Here is a 23,991-nt window from a genome sequence, read left to right as displayed (position 1 = left end):
TAAGTCATTTGAAAAGGAACTATAAATTTTATTCTCTGAAACAGAAAAGCTGCTAACCCTGGAAGTAGACTGATACACATGGAACCCAAATGAGTGAATGTAGTGATGATGTGAATATTTCCGAAAGTGAAGGGAAAAGTTAGCAGCAAATCTTCCCCTACTTTTTTCTTTTTGTATTTTTATCTGAAAGTGTAGTAGACAATATATATCTCTGGTCTCTGTGAATCTCCACAAATGTTTCTTCCCCTCACTTTTATTCTACATTCCATTAGAGGAGAAACAAACTATGTCTGATAAAGGGCTAGTGTTGTGTGTGGAGAACATGGCAGATACATTAGGAGGCAAGAGTTCTAGTGCGAACTCTGCTTTGCCACTCACTGTGTGACCTCGGACAAATCGCCTAATCAATCTCTTGAGTACATTTCCTCTTTATTTAAATGTGAGAGGAACTGATAGAGAAAACTGTAAATAGCAAAAAAACCTGTGAAATGTCAAAATGTAGAATGACTTCTGCTGTCCCTAACAGCATTTTGCTTTGTTTAGTTCAGAATTTGCATTAACCACTGAATGAGAAATCTGCTCATCCTGAGATAACAGGGCACATGAAGATACCCCACTCCCCAACTCCAAAGTTTTGTAAACCACATGATTGTAAAGGTCAAGATGAAAAGAACCATTGTTAACTTTGCTTTCCTGATCAGGAATGCCCCCTTCCCCTGGGCTAGAATAGATAGCTAGACTAATCTTAAAGGTAAAGTCCTCTAACAGCAAAGAAGTGCTACATCTTTGTTGAAATTTAACTGTCTTGTGGCCATGATTTGTGTATCTGCAGTGTGAACTGTGAAATGTAACCACTTGAATGAGATAAAGGCTGTAAAACCCTGTAAAAGAAAGAGTTGTAACCCAGTGCATCATCGTTCCTGGCACTGCTTTTAGGTGTGATTGACTCTTATCAACGAAATAAACTTTTTGTTATTTTACTTCCATTCTGTACCCCTCTGTGAGCGATACTTACCAACTCCTTCCAAAACAGAACCGCTTGGTTTCTGAAGGATCTATTTAAGATTCTGAGTATCTGGATGTTCAAAGAGGTTCTTGAATTGATTCTTATTTTCTAGAAAATTATTTCCATTTCATAGGTCACAGAACTTGTTATTCTTTCGGTTTTCAGTGATTTATTTTTTTCGGTACCAGGGATCAAACTCAGGACCTTGTGCCTGCAAGGCAGGCGGAACACCACTGAGCTAAATCCCTGGCCCTCTTTCAGTTTTAAATGGATAATATACTGATTAATATAACTTCTAGAATGCTGTTGTTTTTAATTAACACATAGTAATTATATATATTTATGGGGCACAGTGTAAGATTTTAATACTTGTATACAATGTACTTGAACAGGACAGTTGGCATGTACATCAGCTCAGATGTTTGTCATTTGTGTTGAAAACATTCAAAAGCTACACTTTGCTATTTTGAAATATACAATCAATTGTTATCAACTGTAGTTATCCTATTGGACTACAGAACATTACAAATTATTCTTCCTAATTGATAGTACCCAAGTACCTGTTAACCATCCAGCCTCTGTTAGCCATTATTCCACTCTCTACTTCTTAGTACTTTTATCTAATGACATAGTTTGAATTGACTCGTGATTACAAGTAGTTGATAGTCCTGTGTAGTGAGGGGGTCCCCTGTCTTTATTCACCTCACAGTCGTGTGCAGTAATTGACAGGCAAACATCCACAGTTCAGGATGGTAACTGCTCTCATGAAGAGACCATGTCATAACTAGAATCTAGTGGGTTGTTCTCAGGATGAGAGCTAGAGTAGTGTGAAGGTATGCTCCTTAAGAAGCCAGGCATGGTGGTGCTTGTAATCCCAGCACTCTGGGAGGCTGAGGCAGGAGAATTGCAAGTTTGAGCCCAGCTCAGGCAACTTAGTGCAACACTGTCTCAAACTAAAAAATCTGAAAAAGGGCTGGGAATGTAGCTCAGTGCAAAGGCCCTGGGTTCTGTCCCCAGTAAGACATATGTACATACAAACACACACATGGTGATGGCAGCTCTAGCTATATTTTCTTGGGTTTCTGAGAATTGCATTGCTAAGCTGCAATTATATTTGGTTATATCTGTTCAGAATTTTTTGGTTTCTTGAAAAAATATATATGTATTGTGGCAAGTTAAGGATGACAGTAGATTTTCATTGAAATAATTTTATCTCTTTACAGACAGATCCAGTTGAGTATGTGGAAAACATGTGTGAAAACATGCAACTGTATCCACTGCAGGACTTCCTCACTGGAGATCAGCTTCTGTTTGAATACAAGCCAGAAGTAAGGGAGTCTGTACTTCTAAAACTTGCTCTTAGGGAAAACAGGGTGAAAAAGTTGCAGAGCTATACTTAAGAATTATGAGAATGGAGAAAATTTGGTTGTTTTAGTCAGAACTTTGTTTTTAAAATGTCATTAGTTTTAAGGATACTTTCTCATGATTTTTGTGATTTGGGATATATATATATATATCTATATCTATATATATATGGTTTTTTGTTTTGTTTTTCTTTTGGTACCAGGGATCAAACTTGGGTCCTTGAGCTTCCGAGGCAGGCAGCAGAACCACTGAGCTAAATCCCTGGCCCTTGTATATTTTTTGGTATAATTATTACATTCTTTTTGGGGAACTGATGCATACATATTTTGTGTCTTGACCACTTTTCATTCCTTTTCTTCCTCCTATGATTATATTGTAATAGAAGAGAGCAAAATCAGCTCTTCTTAGGTATTATTTTTACAGTTTTGCCAGTGTTGAAACATCTACAATAGTTCAGGCAATACCTAAGTATTATTGGCTTAGTTCCTAAGCATACTTAAAAGGGTTGTTTAGCTTGCCTTTTAATTCAGTTGGAAACTTAGAACTGTTAAATTTTTAATCACTTAAAAATATTTACAAGAAAAATATAATATTCCCTAAATTTACAAACACATGACTACAGATAATATATAATACATGCAAATACACACACACACACACACACACACACTCTAGTTAGAGTCTTTGCTCTGCCCCTTGGGATTAGACCCCTTGCTTTTTACAAGGTAGCAGTTGTCAACCAGGGGTGATTTGTCCCCCAAGGGATGTTTGCCAGTGCTTAGAGACATTCTGGTTGTGACAGTACAGGATCAGGGTGTGGTAAGTTTTTGACATCTGGTGGATAGAAGCCAAGATGCTGCTAACCATCTTATAATGCAGAGGACAGCGCCCTGCAACAAAGAATTGTCTGGCCCAATGTATTACTAATACTAAAGCTGAAACACTTTGGCCAAGGATATTATTCCAAAACTACTGATTTTAAAAAGGATAGAGAAAAGGTAAAGGAAGAGGTACAACCACACATTGTTGGCATATCCTTAGAATGGTTGTGTCCAAGAGCTTGAGTGTTTTATTTTTCTGAACCACCTTTGTTTTTTTCTCAAAGAAATGGTGTTTATGTGATAGGATTTCAACCCAACACACACAGTTCTGTGGTTTGTCTTTATCATGCTTGGAGGATTTTTTGAAGGAAGTGCTAAAGTGGCATCGTTTTATTGAGGTGGTATGAGAGAACTTTAAGAGCATAGCCTTTGGGATCAGGTGCGAACTTGGTTAGAAATCCACTTTGCCACTTCTAGCTGTTCTGGGTGAATTATGTAATCTTTAACCTGTGCATTACTTAGCTTTTCACCGCCAAAGCTGTGTATTTTCTGCAAAATAGATATTTAGGATTAAATGAAATAGTATGCTTAACACTGCTTGGCACATAAAATAGATGATAGCTGTTTTTATTGCAAGCACTGTTAATATGTGGGAGCACTGTAAAGCATCATAAAGAAACCTTTGGTATTTGTTTGTTTTTTTTTCCTCATTGCGTTTATTGGTACATTCTAGGGATACAGTACAGTTACAATCATTGGGATCTTGTACCTCTACATGACAGGTCTTGGTTCTCATTTTTTCCCATTGTCCCTGCCCTCCCTTCGCCCCTCGTTCCTCCCCCTTTAAAAACACTTCATTTCTATTTCTTTATTTTCTTATATTTTGTTTCTTTTCCCTTATTAGCTTTCCCCTGCCCTTCCCACTTTCCCATCACCTTTAGCCCCTTTCTTCCTATTTCACATTGTTTTGGTATTTGTAATTATACCTTAGTGAGACTGAAAAAAATTTTCAAGACACTAAAAAACCAGTGATGTTCATGGACTGCAGCTAGTTTCATAAGCATCAAGATGCTGGGATTTTGGGGATGTCTAACAATGTCACTTTGCCTTTTTAACAGAAACGTATTAGGTTAAAATTGTTCTTGTGTGCATCTGTCTTCCCTTATCCCCTTCCCCTCCTTTATTAGGTCATTGCTGAAGCCCTTAATCAGCTACTTCCTCAAAAAGCAAATCTTGTTCTACTGTCTGGTGCTAATGAGGGAAAATGTGACCTCAAGGAGAAGTGGTTTGGCACTCAGTATAGCATAGAAGGTATGTATTTTAACATCTGTCTTACATTTAGACATATCTGACTCACCCGGGAATTTTTATTCTGTAATAACTTGCTGATGGTCATTGGGGGGAGTATTTCTAAAAGATCACTTTGAAGTCAAAATTACTTTGGGGAGAAAGTTTATTTTCTGTTATATGTGTTAGTGAAAAAATCTTGCTCTTTTGCTATTAGAGGGAAGAGATGGTTTGTTTTTTTATTTAGAAAGTGCTTCTCAAACCTGGTTGTGCATGTGTATCACCTGAGGATCTTATAAAAACACAGATTCTGATTCAGTGGATTTGGATGGACCTGAGATTCTACATTTCTAGCAGTCTTCACTGCACTTCTAACAGTTCACATTTTTAGTTGAAAAATTTAGATTGCCTGGATATTTTATAAATAGTGGTCCTGAGATAGGAGAATTGATTTGTGAAGGGTATTTGACAGTTTGTTAAGAGAATTCTGAACATTGTATTATTTGTTTGATTAGTTTCCTTTTTGTCTTCACAGATGTTGAACACTCTTGGACTGAACTGTGGAAGAGTAATTTTGAATTAAATCCAGATCTTCATCTTCCAGCTGAAAACAAGTACATAGGTCAGTAAAATAGCAATCGTTGTCCGTAATCTCTCCATGTACTAAAAACAAAACGCACCTATATAGTACATCATATTTTACGAAGTGCCACAGGAGTTTGCCTTTTAGAATATTTTTTGTTGGGTATTACTATTTTCTTACTTTTTGAAATAAGAAAACACAAATTCAGAAAAGTAAAGTGATTTGTCCAAGACTATTCAGTTGGTGAATGGCAGAACCAGGACATAAATACAGATCTTGAGATGCTTGGAGGTTTGTGGTTTTTCTTGTACATCATAGTTGATCCTTTCTCAGGAAAGAATTGTCTTCATCTTGTTAGATTGTTTCTAGTGTTTTTCACATTGTGCGTTGCAACCCTTTAGAAGGTTGTAAAATCAATGTTACGTGTTTTGAGGTCAGTGGAATGAGTTAGGAAAGCATTAAAAAACAGTGAGAGGGCTAGGAGTTTAGCTCAGTGGTTCCACTGCCTGCTTTGCAGGTGTAAGGTCCTAAGTTTGATCCCCATTAACTCCCTGCAAAAAAAAAAAAAAAAAAAAAAAAAAAAATGCAGTGCGAACAGAATAGCAAAATGTTTAACTGCACATAGGAAGGGTGTTATTTCAAAAACTGTTTGATATAGGTGCTATGTGTGTATGTGTCTGGCTACTAGCTTGCATTGGAAATCATATTTCTAACCTGAATTATAGTTAAAAAAAAGTGAAAGCTAGGGCTGGGGAAGTAGCTCTGTGGCACCATACCTGCCTTGCAAGTGCTAAGGTCCCTGATACCAAAAAAAAAACAAAAAAAAAAAAAAAAAAAAAAAAAAAAAGTGAAACCCACTGAGCCTAGATCAAAGATTTTACAGTTGTTGGATTTTTTCTGGGGGTGGTACTGGGGATTGAACTCGGGTCCCTGCACTTGCAAGGCAGGCAGTGGAACCACTGAGCTAAATCCCCAGCCCTATTTACAGTTGTTTATAGCAGTAATTTACTCACATCTTGTTTTCCACCAGTTCCACTCATCTATCTATCTATACACACACACACACACACTCAAAATAAATACATATAGATGCATGTTCATAGCTGCACTATTCATGGTATCTAAAAGATGGAAAAGTAGCCAAATGAATGGACAAACTGGTATGTACATAGTTTAGAATCTTATTCAGCCATGAAAAGACATACATACTGATGCATGTTATAATGTGGATGAACCTTGAACATACCATGCCAAGGTAAAAGAGGTCAGACACAAAGGGTCAAATATGAATTCATTTACATGAAATACCTAAAGTAACCCATAAAGATAACACAGATTGATGATAATTAGGGGCTGGGTAGATTAGGGAATAACTCTTAATTGGTATGAGTTTTCCTTTTGGGGTGATGCAACTAGATAAAAGTGGTGTGGTTGTATAACCTTGTTGAGTGTATTAATATCCTTAAGTTGTTCATTTTATTTATTTATTTTGGTTCAGGGGATTGAACTCAGGTCCTTGCTCTTGCAAGGCAAGCGGCAGAACCACTGAGCTAAATCTCTGGCGAATTGTTCATTTTAAAATGGTTGTTTTTATATTGTGCAAATCTTACCTCAATTATGGGGGAAAAATCCTTTTAAAAAGTTTTGTGTATATTGGAAAGTTCAGTCCAGCTCTAGCTAAACAATTAAGTTTTAAAAAATAAAATAGTTTTTCTTTTATTTTCAGTTTTCTTTAAATTAGCTATCTCATGTACATGTTGATTTTACAGTTTGTTTTCATTAACTGAAATGACAAGTTTGTCTTTCTTTGAGCAGAAGTTCCCAGATGTTCATAGAATTGATAAAAGACATTCTCATTCAAGAATATATTCATTGCTAGGTGTGGTGGTGCATGCCTGTAATCTCAGCACACAGGAGGCTGAGGCAGGTGGATTGCTGTGAGTTAGAGGCCAGTTTAGGCTATATAGTGATACCCTGTCTCAAACCCTACCCCCCAAAATAAAGAGTATATTCAGCTAGGCATGCTTATAATCTGAGAAGTTGGGAGGATTTCTGAGACAGGATCACAAACTCAAGGCTAGCCTGTGATACAGTTTAAGGCTGGTCTGTACTACATAGCTTGCTATGTCTCATTAAAAAAAAAAGTCCATTGTGTGTGTGTGTGTGTGTGTGTGTGTGTGTGTGTGTGTGTAATTGTACAACTACTCTGACCAAAAGTCTCTCTTACAGTTAAAATAGTTTGAGAAAATAAATGAAACAGAATGTAGAGATCAGAACCAACTTTTGGGAAATTATAGATCTTCAGAGTATGTTTAAGGCCACATATACACTGTACTACAATATTTGAATTGGTTTATTTGTTCCACAAAGTAAAGTAACAGACTTCTGAAACCGAGAACAGATTGCTGGGAAACTTGTTTAAATAACTGATTGAATTATTTCTTTTTTCTTTTGTTAGCCACAGACTTTACGCTGAAGGCTTTTGATTGCCCTGAAACAGAATATCCTGTTAAAATTGTGAATACTCCACAAGGTTGCCTGTGGTATAGGAAAGACAACAAATTCAAAATCCCCAAAGGTAATATGATGCACTCCCTACAAGGAGTGAGATAATTAAAAAATCCTTTCTCCACTTTATAGCCATCTTTTTTTCCTGGTGTCTGTTGCCTACCTCCTTCTCCCCTTTTCCTTTTGAGGACCTTTTCTGGGCTTACCTGTCCACTTCTTGTTGTGATCCTGTACTCTCACAGAAATCCTTATATCCTAATTTCCAGGACACAAAAATTCAACCTAGAAAGATTATTTTCAGATATTTTTCTTTCAGATACATGAAAGCAGAACCAGGTCTTTGGCCATCTTAAGAATTAGAGGTCTTATTGGAATATTGTTTTTAAAAAGAGATAGAGTAGGATTATGTGAGGAAAATTATTGTTAGATACAGTAGATAGCCAAATCCACCATTATATATGTAAGATCTCCCCCATCTGCTTCCTTCTCCCATTTTGCTTTTCAGCACAAAGGAACCATAGTATAAACAGCCTCAAGAGTCCTTGTCTTTAAGGTTATGGCCCAGACTATGTTGCTTTTTTTGTTTTGTTTTGTCAGTCTTTTTTTTCATTGTTTATTGGTACATTTAAGGTAAATAATACAGTTGCATTCATCATTGGGATCGTGTACCTTTACATGATACATCTTGGTTCTTATTTTTTCCCCATCCCCCTGCCCTCCCTTCACCTTTCCCTATTTTTTCCTTTTTTCATATCTATGTTGCTTTTTTTATGTTCTGTTCTGTGCATAGCATTGGAATTTACTAACGCAGCTTGGAATCATAAAGCTGAGTGCTCTTGGATGTCATTTCACCCAGGTCACCAAACCTCAAACACAGCTGTACTGTAGCCCTGTGGGACTTTCTTGAGTTTTGTTTTTTGGCAATACTAGGGATTAAACTCAGGGCCTTCAAAACTGAACCAGAGACAGGGTTTCACAAAGTTACCCAGGCTGGGTGCAACTTGCGATCCTCCTACCTCAGTCTCTTTGAGTGCTGGGATTATAGGTATGTGCCAGTGTGCCAGGCTCCTTGAATTTTTTGAAGTGTTTCCACAGCTTCCTTTCTTTTCTTTTTTTCTTGTGCTCGTGATTGAACCCAAGGCTTGATGTTTGCTAGGCATGCACTCTTCCACTGAGCTACATCCCAGCTCTCCAGAAATTTCTTGAATAGCTTACAAGACATTTTAAAAAGTGTTCTTTTGGAGCTGGGGATTTAGCTCAGTGTTTCCACCTCCTGCCTCTCAAGTTCAAGGACCCAAGTTCAAGCCCTGGTACCAAAAAAAAAAGGTGTTATTTTTTTTTCTGTTTTTGTGGTACTAAGGATTGAACCCAGGGCTTTCCTGCATCCCCAGCACACACACCCTCTCCCTTTTAAAATTTTTGAATTTCAAAACAGAGTCTTGGTAAGTTGCCCATGTTGGGCTCAAATTTGGGATGCTGTGTCTCAGCTTCCCTGAGTGCTGGGATTACAGCACTCAAAATTGTTCTTACCATTTATTTAACTTCCCTAGTAGAGGGCTCTACCATAGCTTTCTGTTAACATTGGGTATATTCCTTTAATGTTCTTTTACTTGTGTGTGCATGTGAGCATGTATGTGTTGCTGGGGTTTTGAACCAGGGTTTCTTGCATGCTGGGCAAATACTATGCCACTAAGCTTTATCTTCAGGCTCTCTTTAGTGTTTTTATTGTGTACATCTCTAAACATTTTGCCCATGTGTATGAAGCATTTGGTAAATATGAGTATTTATAGACCTTCCATGTGTGTGTCTATGTATCTGTGCGCCTTCTAGGGCATTTTATGTGAAATGGTAAATTCTACCTTTTAAAAACCTGTAGGAGATAGGCATGTTGGCACATGTCTGTAATCCCAGTATTCAGCAGGTGGAAACAGGAAGATCATGTGTTTGAGGCCAGCTTGAACTACATAGGAAGACCCTGCCTCAAAAACAGTCCTTAAAAATAAACATGTAATGTGTTGGGGAAAAAGAAGAATAACAATGTAAGGGTTAATAATATATTCATAATTTGAAAAAGGGGAGAATAGCAATCATGTAAATATTTGAGGCCTCTGGCCTTCCATATTTTATCTGTGCTCTTTTTTGTTTCAGCCTATATACGTTTCCATCTGATCTCACCTTTGATACAGAAATCTGCAGCAAAGTAAGCAATAATCCTTTAAAAAAATTGTATTAATTATTGAAAAACTGCTTGTTTTGGTCTAAATTGTTCTGTCATTTTCTCTTATTACTCAAGCTGTGTTGCCAATTTGCATTTTTTTTTCTGTGATCCAACCAAGTTATTTACATCAATACCAAACATTAAAATCAAACTGTGGCTCTATGTGTAAAACATACCCACAGTGTAAGTTATTCATAGAGTTACAAAAGAGTGAGTTCCTTATAGATTGGTGTTCCTGGTAGCCTAGAGTTAGCTCCTAGTGTACAGCAAGGACTGATGGATCTGCTGATCATGTACTTAAAGACCGCCAAGAAGTATAATTATAAGTTATTTATGTATTTAATGTAGATGATTATATTGTGGTAGGTTAGAGAGCCTAAAATGTTCATGTATTGAAACAGCCCCAATATCCATCAACTGGTGATTGGATAAAGAAGATGTGGTTTTTATATAAAATGGAGTACTACTCAGTCATAAAGAATGAGAAACTAGGGACATTTATAGCTAAATGGATACACAGTGAGGCCATACTCCTAAGGGAAATAAATAGGACTCAACGTGTGTAAATATTGAATAGCTTTCTGGTGTGAGAAGCTGAAAGTGTAAACGAGGACCAAAATGTATGATAGATAACATGAAATAGGAAGAAAAGGTCCAAAGGGGAAGTTGAGGGGGTAGAGGAAAGGGAAGAAGGGAAAGGAAAAAATATGAGAAAGAAAAAAATAGAAACAAAGTCCTTGTAAATGAGGAGGTGTAGAGGGGTTTAGGAAGGCAGGGGAAAGGGGAAAAAATAACCACGATATATCATGTAAAGGTACAAATTCCCATTGGCAAGTGTCATATTATATACCTAAAAATGTGCCAATGAACGTCATGAATTTAAAAAAAAAAGTGTATGCATCATAGAAGTACTCAGGATACCATGGTACACTTCTTTTCCTTTGCCACTTAACTGTAAATTCCAATATAAAAATGACAAGCAGTAGTAGAACGTATTACTATCCACTCTAAAAAAAAAAGTGCATTATACTCCTCCCTTCCTCATATTAGTTATTTATTTTGCAGTACTGGGGATTTAACCCAGGATCTTTGCACTGAGGTACATCACCACTTATTATTTTTGTTTGAGACAGTCTCACTCATTTGGGCTGGGCTGGGCTCAAACTTGGAATCCTCATGCCTCAGCCTCTCAGAGTGCTGGGATTACAGGTGTGTGCCATCAGGCCCATAGCTTCCTATATTTAATTTTTTTTTTGTACCGGGGATCGAACTCAGGTCCTTGCGCTTGCGAGGCAGGCCACCGAACTGCTGAGCTAAATCCCCGGCCCTATATTTAATTTATTAGTTAGAAAGCTTGAGATTGGAGGGTAGCCAGAGCCTTGAGGCCAGTGCCTCTGTTGTGTATTCCAGTTCATTGTACAGGATAGCTGTTATCATATTTGTGTGTGCATGACATGAAAAAGATTGAAAAACGCTGCTAAAGGTAGGAGTTTTATGCTGTGTCTCTGAAACTGAGTCCTGATTAACCTAAGTGCTGGGTTTACCTTGAAAACAAGTTATTATACAATTTTATATTCTGCAGTACGGAGTTAATATGTTTTGTAACATTTCTTATTCTAAATTGAAGCAAATTTATTCTGTGTCTATCTTGCCAATTAATGATTCTGTACTTTTCAGTGTGGTCCTCTTTGATATCTTTGTCAATATTCTTACCCATAACCTTGCGGAACCAGCATATGAAGCTGATGTTGCACAGCTAGAATATAAACTGGTTGCTGGAGAACATGGTTTAATTATTCGAGCAAAAGGATTCAATCACAAACTACCTGTAAGTACATATTATTTTCCTTATAGCTTTAAGATGCTGTATCTAAGTTTGTTGGCCCTGTAGCACCAAGCATAGTCTTATATGTGAGGTGCTATGTATTTTGTCCATTAGTAGCAGTTGTACAGTGTAGCCCATGTCTTTGACTTGCTCAGTTTCACTTTGCTGTCATTTTCTTTGTAGTTACACTGGCTCTTAGAATGGTTTGCGCCAAGTTTCTTGCCATACAGCAATAACAAATGTGAATAGAACTCATATGCTTCTACTTTTTCTTCTTGTGCTGTTTCATTATTTCAAGTACAAACATTCCTCATTTAACGATCGAGTTCTGTTCCTGTGGCTAGGTTGTTAAATGAATTCATTGCTAAATGAGGAACTGTATATGGTGTGTTTGTTACAATTTTCAGAGCAAAGAAGTGAAACTGCAAGTCAGGGGAAACTACAACTTGATGGCTTTGCTTTTACCGTATTTGTATAACTCTTATATGCAGTATTGTGATGTACAATAGAGCAAAACTATACTATACAGTATAATCAGCAAAAACTACAGTATAAACAAGGTGTACCATACCAAAACATTGAGGCTCTTTATTTATTTTGGGGGTGGTACTGGGGATCAAACTGGGGTCCTTGTGCTTGCAAGGCAGGCGGCAGACCCACTGAGCAAATCCCCGGCCCCTGAAGCTCTTTAAACAGATGTACAGGGCTGTACCAAAAAAAAGAGAAAAAAGATGAGAAGTCCAAGTGGTTTGTCGTAAGTCCAAACAGTGGTTAAGCAGGTGAGTTGTTGAACAGGGATATCTGTATGTGTTCTTTGCCTCCGAAGTTTTGAGCCTTTTAGAGATAGGGCCTATATCTTTTCAATAGTTTATGTCTTGGTGAGGAATGTGCTCTAGTGTCACTTAGTAAAAAACCTCGTAAGCTAAGGATAAATAATATGTGATGCTAGCTGAGAGTGAAGGTCACTAAATAGCCAGTAAAGCTGGGTATGGTGGGGCACATTTGTAATCCCAGCACTCAGAAGGCTGAGGCAGGAGGATTGCCATGAGTTCAAGGTCACCCTGGGCTACATAATGAGTTAGTTGAAGGCCAGCTTGAACTGCATAGTGAGACCCTGTCTCAAACAAAAATTATAAATAAATAACAAGTAAAATAATATGTACCCAACAATAGATTTTATATTTAGCCTTCTTGAATAGAATATATATTGTATGAAGGGTTGGGGAAATGGATTCATACCAGAAAAAAGCATAGAGGAAAGAACCTTCCAGAAATGAGACTTGTGCTAGGAGGTGATAGCCTCCATCTTGGCAGGAATGCAGAATATAATTGTACCCTTTCTCCCCTTGCCCCACTCTTCCTGGAAGGGCGTCTTCCTGGGAACACTTAGGAAAAGTGATGATGGGAGTGTTTTACTTCTGCCCACCTTCAAAAGCCTAAATGTGATGTGACTTAAGATTCAAACAGAATAAAGCCTAACATGGTGTTTGCCATTTGGGGAATATGTTTTGGAATTACCTGGAAAAGTTTTAAAAAATAGAAACCATAGCAAAAAATTTCATGTTTTTCATTTTATGTTTTTGTAGCCTTAATATTAAAAAATGAAACAACATATACATTTATGTATGGAAAAATAGACTGATTTTCCATATAGAATATAGATGCAAATGTCCTAAAAATTTGAAAATTAAGTCCAACAATATGGCAAGGATCTATATTCTCCATGGACAAGGTACCAGGAATGCTGGAGTTGTTCAGAATTAGGAAGTTGATGAATGAATCTAACTTATAACATGAATCTAATCACAGGAGAATCACTAGATGAGTATAGTGATAAATGCTAAAAAGTCAATAAATTTGAGTTATTTCTAGTAAAAAGGAATCCTGGAGGACAGTTACACACAAAATCAATTAAAAAACAGGAATGTTACATTAAATGATGAACCACTAAACATTAAAATCAGGAAAAATCCAAGATAGCCCATGATTACTGCTATTATTCAACATTGTTTTAGAGGTTCTAGTTAGTACAGTAAAATGAAAAAAATAATAAAAACTTTTTTTGAACATAAAATATTTTTCAGTAGATACAATTGTGTTCTTAGAAAACCTAAGAGCTATTGAGGTCAGTGTTTCAGTCAGTGGCTTTTTTCCCTGTAGTAACAATAACCACTTGGTAATGGATGTAAACAAATATCCCATTTACAATATTAAGAGAAACAATAAAACACCTAAGAATAAATACGAAAAATATAGGATCTGTCTAAAGAAAAGTGTAAATCTTATTGAAGCAAATAAGGACTTTGCGAGGCTCATTATGTTTCTGGGTAAGAAAGCTTGATATAAAATTGTTACTTCTAAAATTAATATATAATGTCCTTTCAGTTAAAGTCACATTTTGGAGTGGTGGGATTGCTGGATAAAATTATTTTTAAGTTCATTTGGAAGAAAAAAATATTTGAAGGGTCATTGCTCCAAATTTGACAGATATCGAGGCTTTTACATTTTATTTGTTATGGAGGATTTTGACCCCTGAAGATTCTTTTAGTCATTAATACTTCTTTTGTGATCCTTACAAGACCTAGTACCCTCCTGGGTGCTTGGTAAAAACCAAAAAGAGACATTTTCCATCCCAGCACTTAGTGGATTCTATGCTTTGCTGCTTAAAGTGCTTCTTTTCCTTTCAGCTACTATTTCAGCTCATTATTGACTACTTAGCGGAGTTCAGTTCCACACCAGCTGTCTTTACCATGATAACTGAGCAGCTGAAGAAGACTTATTTCAACATCCTTATCAAGCCTGAGACTCTGGCCAAGTGCGTATATATGGGACCAGTTTATATTTTGAGGGACTAAAGCTGTTTGACTTCCTGGGGGCAATAAGAAAGATGAAGCTGGAATACCAGCAGTTATTTTCAGACATGTTGAAATTGTGTGGTAGTTTGTTAGAGGCTCTCTAAACCCAGCGCCAGTAGACATCTGTGAATAGGACTGAAAACAGCCTATTATACTTAGAGGCTGAAAATGAAGTGTTTCTCTTTGTGAATAGTTAAATAATTTACAATTTACTTTGTAAGTTAATAGTTAAAACATGCCTGAGTATAGCCCAAAATTGTGTATTGGAGATATTAGTGTTGGCTGATATGATGAGTAGTTGACTTAAACTGCTTACGTGTCACTTACCTGGTATCCTTAACTATCCAGAATTCAAGTAAAGTTCCAGGAGAGAGCAAGAAGGCAGCTGCATGGCCTGTATGCTAATGCCTAGATCTCTGCTCATAGGCATCCCCCTTGCCCTCCCATCAGAGCTTATTGTTCCTGTAGCCCAGAACTAATTGTAGCCTATACCTTTGTGTGAATCAGAGTACCCTTGGGGTACCCTCTGTCAGCAGGTAAAACCTTGGGAAGAACAGGAAAGTCCTCTGGCGGACACAACCCTTTGTGCACATGGCTCACCACCTCTGTTGACCTCCTTGCTGAGCATCTATAAATGGTGAACAAACAACATAATCTACAGAGGACCTGCTCTGACACACTTATAATGGGATCACAAACTATCAGAATTAGAAAGCAAAGGAAGAAGACTACCTTTTACTTGTTAGGCGTGTAATAATTGATCATCTGATCACAAAAAGTTGTAAAAACTAGTAATCAAATACAATTTGGAAAGAAGAATTGTCTGCAACTGTTGATATGATGATGAAAAGCTCTTGAATGGCCCTCTGCATCCAATAACTTCTAAATACTGCTTTGTTTATGAAAATACTACTTTATTAAATACTGTCTTATTAAAATAACTTCTGAAATTTACTTTATGAATGTCATAGAATAATCATACATCTGTTTATTGAAGATTAATATCTCTATAGATCTATTCAAAGAACTTCATTTATAACTTTAATTTACTCCAGACCCCTGTGAATAGTAGGCACTGTTACTTCTCTTGTTATACATATGAAGAAAGTCTCAGGTAACTTGCCAAGTTCAGTCAGCTTATTATGGGGGGACTGGAGGGCAGTTTGGAGATGAAAGTGAAGTTAGTCTGATTCAGAACTGCAGCGATTACCTAGACTATATGGTCCTTGCAGTGACAGACAACCATAATAGTGCCCTCCAGTAATTATGTTATTGAGATTTCAAACAGCATAGCAATTTTAAATTGGTGTATGACTGGGTAAACTTGACTCACCCAGAAATGCCTATGAAATATTTTACTTTGCAACTGAGAAGCAGGTAAATACATTACTGTACTGGGGAATAAATCTACTTAAAAATTTGGTGTGTAATTTAAAATTTATTTTTTTGCAGTTATGACATTGTTTGCCCATCTTAAGTTGTGATAGAAATTCTTTCTTTAATAACACGTCAGCTGTATAAACTTGACCAAATATTTTCTTACTCTTATGGATCCATTTCTTGCAACAAAACATTGGAGTTTTTTTCTCCCCTGTAAAGAGATGTGCGACTTTTAATCCTGGAGTATGCCCGTTGGTCTATGATTGACAAGTACCGGGCTTTGATGGATGGCCTTTCCCTTGAGTCTCTGCTGAGCTTCGTCAGAGAGTTCAAATCGGAGCTCTTTGTTGAGGGCCTGGTACAAGGGAATGTCACAAGCACTGTAAGTATGAGATACTCTGTTTCTGTTATTGTAAGTGGGCCTGAATACACTTAAAGACTGGAATTGCATTAGTTCTTTCCTAGGGGAAGCTCTGGTCAGCCAGCATTATCATATTCTGACGAGGAGGGAACCTAGCCCCTCCGATGCTCAGCAACTTTCTTCTCTGAAGACGACTAGTGTTTATGACTTTGAGTGAAATGGCCTTGGCATGTGTATGCTTGTTATGTTTGTTGAAGATCATCTGTGAAAGCATAAATAGTTTAAGTAGAGATTAAAATGAAAGGAAAGAGCTGAGTGTGGTGGCCCATGCCTGTAATCCCATCTACTCGGGAGGCCGAGGTGAGAGGATTGCAAGTTTGAGGCCAAGGTGGGCAGTTTAGCCCCTCTCTCAAAATAAAAATGGCTAGTAGGTAGCTCAGTTGTAGAATGCTCTTGGGTTTAATCCCCAGTACCATCACCCTCCCTCCCAAAAAAGGTGTGGCGGGGTAGAGTGGGAGAAGGAGAATGGTAAGGGATATACACAGACATAGCCAGAACCTTTAAGTCAGGCTTCCTCTAGCTAAGGGGCTGGGACTTTATCTTGTACCACATGGAGAACCACTGAGGGATTTAAGATCTGTGGTTAAGAAATGCATACAGTCCATTCTGAGGCTATTACAAAAGTTTAAATGAAATATGATTCCCCTGCTATGTAGTATCTAAAGTAGCTTCATAGAAACACTATGTCTTACAGTGATAGATTTTAGGGGGTGGGGGTGGGGAGAAGAAGAGGGCAGTTGTGTAATGGACATAAATTTTGGTTTTACAAGACGAAAAAGGTTCTGGGAATCTGTTACATGGTGGTGTGAATATAGTTGACATTGAACTGTATACTTTAAGAAAATGGTCAAAATGATAAACTTTAAATGAAAAAACATGAAGCCTGAGGTTAGGCCAAATAAAAAAGAAGTGCTTAGGAAATTATAGTCACTCTTGAAACTGTACCTGCTGTCCTCTCCTTCCTCCATGTTTTTGTCTCCCAAACCCAAACCTATCCTTAGTTTCTTTCTGTCTTGCTTACAGAAAGTATTTTCAGTCTCAACCCTTAGGAAAAAGAGCAAGGATAGTGCAGTGGGAGGACAAAGCAGGTTGTTCCCAAGGACTCAGCACTATGAGATGCCCCAAGAGAAACCGCTTCAGAGATGAGCTTGCCCTTCTGTTTTCTATTACGTAGATAAGAAAAATGTCTGGAGAGAGCCAAGAGGATGTATTCACTTGGGATAAGTGCTGTTTTAATGCTCACTCTCTCCAGGCTCTGTCTTTGGACCTGGGTTTTAAACAGTCCCAGTTGCCATAGAAGGCACAGCCTATGTAGATAAACTGACACTGGACAAGGAAGTTTGACCCAGTGGGGGAAGATGCTTGACTGTATAGTAAGTAGAGTGCCAGGGAAGCAGCCGAGGAGCTGTTCAGTGAAGTCACCTGGTATTTAATTAACAGAATAAGTATTGAATCAGTAAAGGATTAGCCTAATCAGTGATTTTTCCAGGTGACAGACATTGTTTCTTTTCTAATGCTATCCAGAGTGTTCTAAGAAATTAGAAAATCAGTGATACATAGTTCTGGGTGACAATAATGTCAAGGACTAATGTGGTTTTTATCTTGCTGCTTAGGAATCTATGGATTTCCTGAAATACGTTGTTGAGTAAGTACTGGTTTGAGTTTTCTGTGGGGAGTTTTCTTACCAGAAAGAGGGCCTTAAGCTACATACATCTCTGTTGTTATTAAACCCACATTTGAAATATTATCCATGGTAGATTTCTTTGAAGTTGATGTAAACAAAGCAACTTAAGAGGGACGGTAGAATGCCCAGCTTCTTCAGTTTGTGACTGAGGGTGAGAGAATAAAAGTGCTGATTCTTTTGCAGCAAGCTGAACTTCGTGCCCCTGGAGCAGGAGATGCCTGTGCAATTCCAGGTGGTGGAGCTGCCCAGTGGCCACCACTTATGCAAAGTGAAAGCCCTGAACAAGGGTGACGCCAACTCAGAAGTCACTGTGTACTACCAGGTCAGTTGGCACCACGGTGTGGCCATCCTTATGGCCACTAAAGCCCAGTGACTGTCAAGGGTCCACTGTTCAGTTTTATGCACGGGGCCGTGTGTTGTCTGAAAGGACTGCACTTAAAAATTGTTGCACGCAGTAAAAGGGTTCCTTTTTCAATCTCAAAGAGGTACTGCTTTATTAATCAACTAACCAGTAATCTAGAGAAACAGGTCCTGAAGTATGGATGGAAATTCCTAGGTGCTGCCCTGACAGAACTCCAGGCAGCAGTAAATTATTAAAAGGAGAATTTTGAAAGAGACAAAAGTAAACCTAACTAAGCCATCAGTGTACAAGCAAACACAGTAATAACCCATTACAAAGATTTTAAAGGACCTGAGAGAAAAAGGTTTATTGCCTGTTTTATGGATAGTAAATCTAAGGTTCCAAGCCCCTCATTTGCTTTGTCTCAAATGTATTTCTTCAGTTCACAGGCTCTGTGTTCTTTCCACACTGCTCTGGAAGGACAAGGTGTTTAAAAATGAGGAAGTGCTTTACAAGTCTCACTTGGCTCATGGCGTCTTTTAGCCTCTGTGGATCTTCTCTGTACTTATACCTGTCTAACCTGGTCCCTGACTTTTCAGACTCTCGGGGCTCACATAGGCTCCATGAAGGCCCTGGGTTCCTAGCAAACAGAAATTACTTTCTTATCAGATTTTGTGACGGCCCTGGTCTGGGCTTTGGGTGGCGTGGCCTTATCGTTAATTTATTTATCCTTTTATCTCTGTTTCTGGCCCTGGGTTGGAGTTTTATCCTGACACTGACCTGACTTTGTAGTCAGAAGCAAACTCATGTGTCAGATGGCTTGTTAATGAAGTTGAGCTTTGCTCTGGTTTTCTTAGTGAGCCCTTTGGTTAAGGATCCACAGTTCTGGAGCTAGGTTGGCAGACTTTTATCTTTCCCTAGGTGTCCTAGCACTCCAGTCTGTGGCCTTTCTGAAGGTTCTGTTGGGCCGGCGGGGATTTAGCTCAGTGGTTCCGCTGCCTGCCTCTAAAGGTTCTGTCATGTCTCAGACTCCAGATGGTATAGCCTAGCTCTCCTTAATACTGTGCTTCCAGGTGCCTGAAATCTGAGACAGGAGTATGTGTCCCATGTTCAAGCCAGATCTTATATTTTGAGATATATCTGGAGCTGCTTTCCTCCAGTCACCTCTTAGCATCCGCTTTAGGCACTTCCTTGAGGAAACCATAGACTGCATTTTTATCAGAAATTGATACGAAGTTTTGACTGGTTTTGTTGCAGCCCTCTTAAAGGGAAACAGGAAATTTGTTGGTTAGTCTGGGCTTGCAGGACAATTAGCATCTTCCTGTGGTAAAGTAGGAAAGTTGAGAAAGGGGTTTTTGCCGGAGGATTCTGCCAGGGGCTGACTAGGGATATACTAGTTATACCTTGTGTATGGGCCTCCCACCTGTTTTCATTTTATTTCTCTAGGGTGAGATTCCCCAAGTGTGAGTTCTGCCTCTTGGGGTATTTTTTTGTATCAGCTGGTTTGTATCCCTGCGTGTAGCAGCCTAAGTTCCTATTTTTTCTCTACTTGAGGTATAGAGCTAGACTTCATGATCTTCCTCAGTTGCTGCTGTCCTAATTAGTGCCTTGAAATGCAGGTATTTGATTTTAGAGTGTGAGTTCTCTGGGTACTGTTGTAAGGAGCTGGCAGATTAGGGACCACTGGACCAGCTCCCATGTAGCATGCACTTCGGTCCTAGTGCTGGGAACACAAGTGAGAAAGCAGGGCTCCTGTTCCCAGACCTTCAGGGTAGTGGCATGGCATACATGTAAGATTGCTGAAAACTTGACGGTAGAAAGTATGATTGTAAATAAGTCTTTTAGGGAAGAGGGATACTACCTAAAGTAGTTGCCAAGAATAGCTACATTCTTTGTAAGCCACCAGATACTCTGTTGATCTTTTCTTTTCAGTCAGGTACCAGGAGCCTGCGAGAATACACTCTTATGGAGCTGCTGGTGGTAAGTCTGTAGAGGAAATGAGGTTTTCAGGAACCTCTGACCCACTATGAGGCCCCAGCTTTCTGCCTGAAGACTGGGGACTTGGCAGAAACCTGACTGGTTACTGGCTAATCTTATTCGCATGAACTTACAGGGGCCTGGGCCATTTAGGAAGAAGCAGGAAGGGAGGCTAGACTTCAGAGGTGTGTGAAACTCTGAGGGAAGAATTAGGCTCCTCGGCTTGGAGCCGGGCTGACAGGTGGTATGTTGAATTACAGATGCACATGGAAGAGCCTTGTTTTGACTTTCTTCGAACCAAGCAGACCCTTGGGTAAGTCTGCTGGAAGGGTATTGAACTCTAAGGGTTTGGGGCTTGCTTTGTATGCCAGGATTTATCAGATGGCCTCAGCACTCTTTACTTCTGTGCCTTAGAATAGCTACTTACTAGACTTTGCATCTTGGATGGAAGCAGGCTTCCAGTTGGGTTTTCAGGGTAAGAAAGGAAGCTAGCTTGTGGTTCATGATTCAGCAGAGGGGCAGGCACCTTGACCTGAGAATGAAGTAGTTGCATACATGTTTGCAGTTCTTTCAAGGCCTCCAAGGGTTACAGCAAGAACCTGGCCCCACATCTAATGTCTTTGAGGGCAGAGCCCAGGTGGCTCTGTAAACTAACTTTTCACTCTGGCTGTAGGTACCACGTCTACCCAACGTGCAGGAATACATCTGGGATTCTAGGATTCTCTGTCACTGTGGGAACTCAGGCAACCAAATACAGGTGAGCAGAGCGAGTGGCTGGGACCAGCCTATTGTGGACATGAATTTAGGGGGATGTAGGTGGGTCTACTCTGTATAGTTGCTTGGGGTAAGGGCAGGGATAATAGCCTCACCTAAGACTGAACAAAGCTTCTGTTGGACCCATGGGACTTGGCCCAAGTCCTGTTGTGGTCACTGCAAGGGTTGCCAATGTATTTTCGTTTCAATTAGACACATGGACAAGGATGCCCCAACACCACATTCCCAATAGAACCAAGGTTTAAGTTCTTGGTGGTTCTCAGCATGGCGTTGTCACACATTGGCTGTGACCGCTTCAGGATGAGGACACCAGGAAACTGTTGTGGTGGGCAGTGGGGGGCCCTTTCCCATCCTTTTGGTTCCCTCAGCTTAGGACAGCAAGGCCTTGTTAAACACTTTAGCCTTTTTGCCCCCACCCCGCAGCCCGTCCCAGTTCTTTCGAGACCATAACTTTGATGACTTTTCATGGAAGATGTTTTGTTTCAGCTCTGAGACTGTTGAAAAGAAGATAGAAGAGTTTCTTTCCAGCTTTGAGGAGAAGATCGAGAATCTCACTGAAGATGCATTCAACACCCAGGTAACTGCTGGCCTGGCCTTTTGGCTGTGTAAACATTGGAAGACCCCACATACCAGTCTTCACAGTCCATATGTAGTGTGGGCCAGCTTGCACTCGGTAGGTACTCCCGCCTTTATCTGACCATAGGGTCTTGTAGTTTCCTCCCCCATGATCATGCTGGCAGGGCCATCACAAGCTAGGTCAGATAGCACTAAGTTTGTTCTGGGGGAACTGAAGCGATGCTATGTCTAAGCAGGGCTCTCTGATGGAAACAGGTTACAGCTCTGATCAAGCTCAAAGAGTGTGAAGACACCCACCTTGGAGAGGAGGTGGACAGAAACTGGAATGAAGTGGTGACACAGCAGTACCTCTTTGACCGTCTTGTACATGAGGTAATGATTTCCAGGGCGAGACAGCCCTGATGAACTGGGGAGGATTCTTGACTGCTCAAGGCTCGGGCCCAAGCCACTCAGTATGGAAGAGAACTCACCCCGGCGTGGTTACGTGCCCATTTCCAAGATGACTGTAGGAAGGGTGCTAAACTTTACCCCTGCACCAGTTATAGAGGAGCACCATTTTTGTGTTATAGATTGGGATTTCCCACAAGATTTTGTGGAGGGTTTCTGCTAAGGAAAATTGGGAACTCTTAGGTCTTGATGAACAGGGAGTTCCTCCTCCAGATTCAGTGAGTCCAGTGCAAGTTATCTGACAGCTTCTAGCTCAAAGTGTAAAATTTACAGGATGGGATTGGGGGGGGGCACTGGTTCCTACTGTCCACTGTTGCTCCTGATTGGACATCAGAGCTCCTGATAGGACATCAGAATTTTAACAGAAGCAAGATAGTTTATCTGTCTCTTGCTTTATTTTTTCAAGCCCCAGATTATTATCATGTGAAAGTGGTATATTAGACTTGCATTTCTGACTTAGGGAATGGTATTCCACTATAATTACTGCACCTGCCAACCCATTTAATCTAAGGTAGATCCTTATGCTTTGGCATAAGGAGGTGCAAGGCAGAAGTTCATCTTTACCCTTCTGTGGAAGGCTGGGGCAAGCTCAAGACTGAGAACAAGACGAAGTGCTCAGATGCTAAGCAAAATGGAGGCCTGTGGGGGGTTACGTTTCAGAGTCATTTTCCTTCTTCAGTACACTTCTTTCCTACCTTCCCTTCCTCTACAAGATTGAAGCACTGAAGTCATTCTCTAAGTCAGACCTGGTCACCTGGTTCAAGGCTCATAGAGGACCTGAAAATAAAACGCTCAGCGTCCATGTGAGTATGAACTACAGTGCAGTTCCTTCCTAGTCTTTGCCCAGATTTTGTCAGGTTCTCACCTTTTTTTCCCTTTGGCCTCTTTCAGGTTGTTGGATATGGGAAGTATGAGCCAGAAGAGGAGAGCACCCCTTCTGAGGACTCGGGCTCTTCCTGTGAAGTGATGCAGCTGGCCTACCTGTTGCCCTCTCCTATGCTGGCAAATTCTGCCATCCCCATTACTGATATCAGGGCTTTCACATCAACACTCAGCCTTTTCCCCTACCATAAAATAGTCAAATAAACTTCAGTCTCATTGGCCTCAAGCATTGTCTATTTAAAGATGTGTTGTATTTTAATAGTTACAATACTACTGCCTTAGGGCTTCTGTTGAATTTTTTGCACTGACATTACAGAACTCAATTTAATTTATTCTCTTATTGAGACTAAAAAATCCAGGGGTGTTGTAGTGACTGGCAAAGAAATTAGCTACGTGGGCCAAGTGAGGGTGAACGAACCAAGGCAGCAGTTTGGGAAGCCCTAGCTGGTGTAATCTCAGATGTAAAGTCCAGTTCGTGAGAGGCCCTGTGTAACCAATTTGTTACTAGTCCCTAAATGCTAATCTCTCTCTCTCTCTTTTTTTAAGTGTGTTTACCTTCAGGATGAGCCATCTGCTGCTGTGGCATTCTTTGGATTTTGTTTCAGTGTGGAGTGAGGATCAGTACATAGTCTTCCCAAGTCTTGTAAGGGGGTAAAAAATTTTCTGGGTGAAATGCTGGTATACCGTCTTACATGTGCTACGCAAACAGCATGGTGGGGTCTAAAGACAGAATAAAGGGATGGATGAGAAAAGGCTGGACCCTCCATTATTTTAAGAGTCCTTATGAAAAGATCGCTCCTGTAATCAATTGCCAAATAACTGTCTTCTAACTATAACCACAAACAATCAAAGCAGCACATTTTTTAAAAAGATTAGAAAAATTACTTTATGAAGCCTTAAGAATAATTAAACTATAATCCAGGTTTAGATAAATTTAATAGTTGAATTCTAAAATAAAAGTTATTATAAATGAAATAACGAAATTTCCTAACACTTGATTTTTGATACATCGCGCTAATTTTCTAAAACAACTGTGAGGAAC

General features: G+C 39.3%; 1 protein-coding gene across 4 annotated transcripts in view; it reads left to right on the top strand.

The window, feature by feature from the left end:
* Positions 1 to 23,175, top strand: part of Nrdc (nardilysin convertase) — a 61,150-nt gene extending 37,975 nt beyond the window's left edge. For all 4 annotated transcript variants that reach the window (XM_010610309.3, XM_010610308.3, XM_033767554.1 and 1 more), the window contains 17 exons: positions 2,230 to 2,334; positions 4,380 to 4,503; positions 5,015 to 5,101; positions 7,521 to 7,640; positions 9,719 to 9,770; positions 11,466 to 11,616; positions 14,301 to 14,428; positions 16,068 to 16,230; positions 17,883 to 17,914; positions 18,137 to 18,275; positions 20,226 to 20,273; positions 20,531 to 20,583; positions 20,944 to 21,027; positions 21,531 to 21,621; positions 21,876 to 21,992; positions 22,781 to 22,870; positions 22,959 to 23,175. In XM_010610309.3, the coding sequence (XP_010608611.1) occupies positions 2,230 to 2,334; positions 4,380 to 4,503; positions 5,015 to 5,101; positions 7,521 to 7,640; positions 9,719 to 9,770; positions 11,466 to 11,616; positions 14,301 to 14,428; positions 16,068 to 16,230; positions 17,883 to 17,914; positions 18,137 to 18,275; positions 20,226 to 20,273; positions 20,531 to 20,583; positions 20,944 to 21,027; positions 21,531 to 21,621; positions 21,876 to 21,992; positions 22,781 to 22,870; positions 22,959 to 23,153 (1,779 nt within the window). In that variant the 3' untranslated portion in view covers positions 23,154 to 23,175. The remainder of the gene's footprint in view (positions 1 to 2,229; positions 2,335 to 4,379; positions 4,504 to 5,014; positions 5,102 to 7,520; positions 7,641 to 9,718; positions 9,771 to 11,465; positions 11,617 to 14,300; positions 14,429 to 16,067; positions 16,231 to 17,882; positions 17,915 to 18,136; positions 18,276 to 20,225; positions 20,274 to 20,530; positions 20,584 to 20,943; positions 21,028 to 21,530; positions 21,622 to 21,875; positions 21,993 to 22,780; positions 22,871 to 22,958) is intronic.
* The last annotated feature ends 816 nt before the right edge of the window (positions 23,176 to 23,991 follow it).

This window comes from Fukomys damarensis, unplaced genomic scaffold, assembly GCF_012274545.1.
Source record: "Fukomys damarensis isolate Sample0158 unplaced genomic scaffold, DMR_v1.0_HiC HiC_scaffold_23, whole genome shotgun sequence".
Lineage (NCBI taxonomy): Eukaryota > Metazoa > Chordata > Mammalia > Rodentia > Bathyergidae > Fukomys > Fukomys damarensis.
The sequence above is the reverse complement of the archived record's forward strand: the minus strand, read 5'-3'. Positions and strand labels throughout refer to the sequence as shown.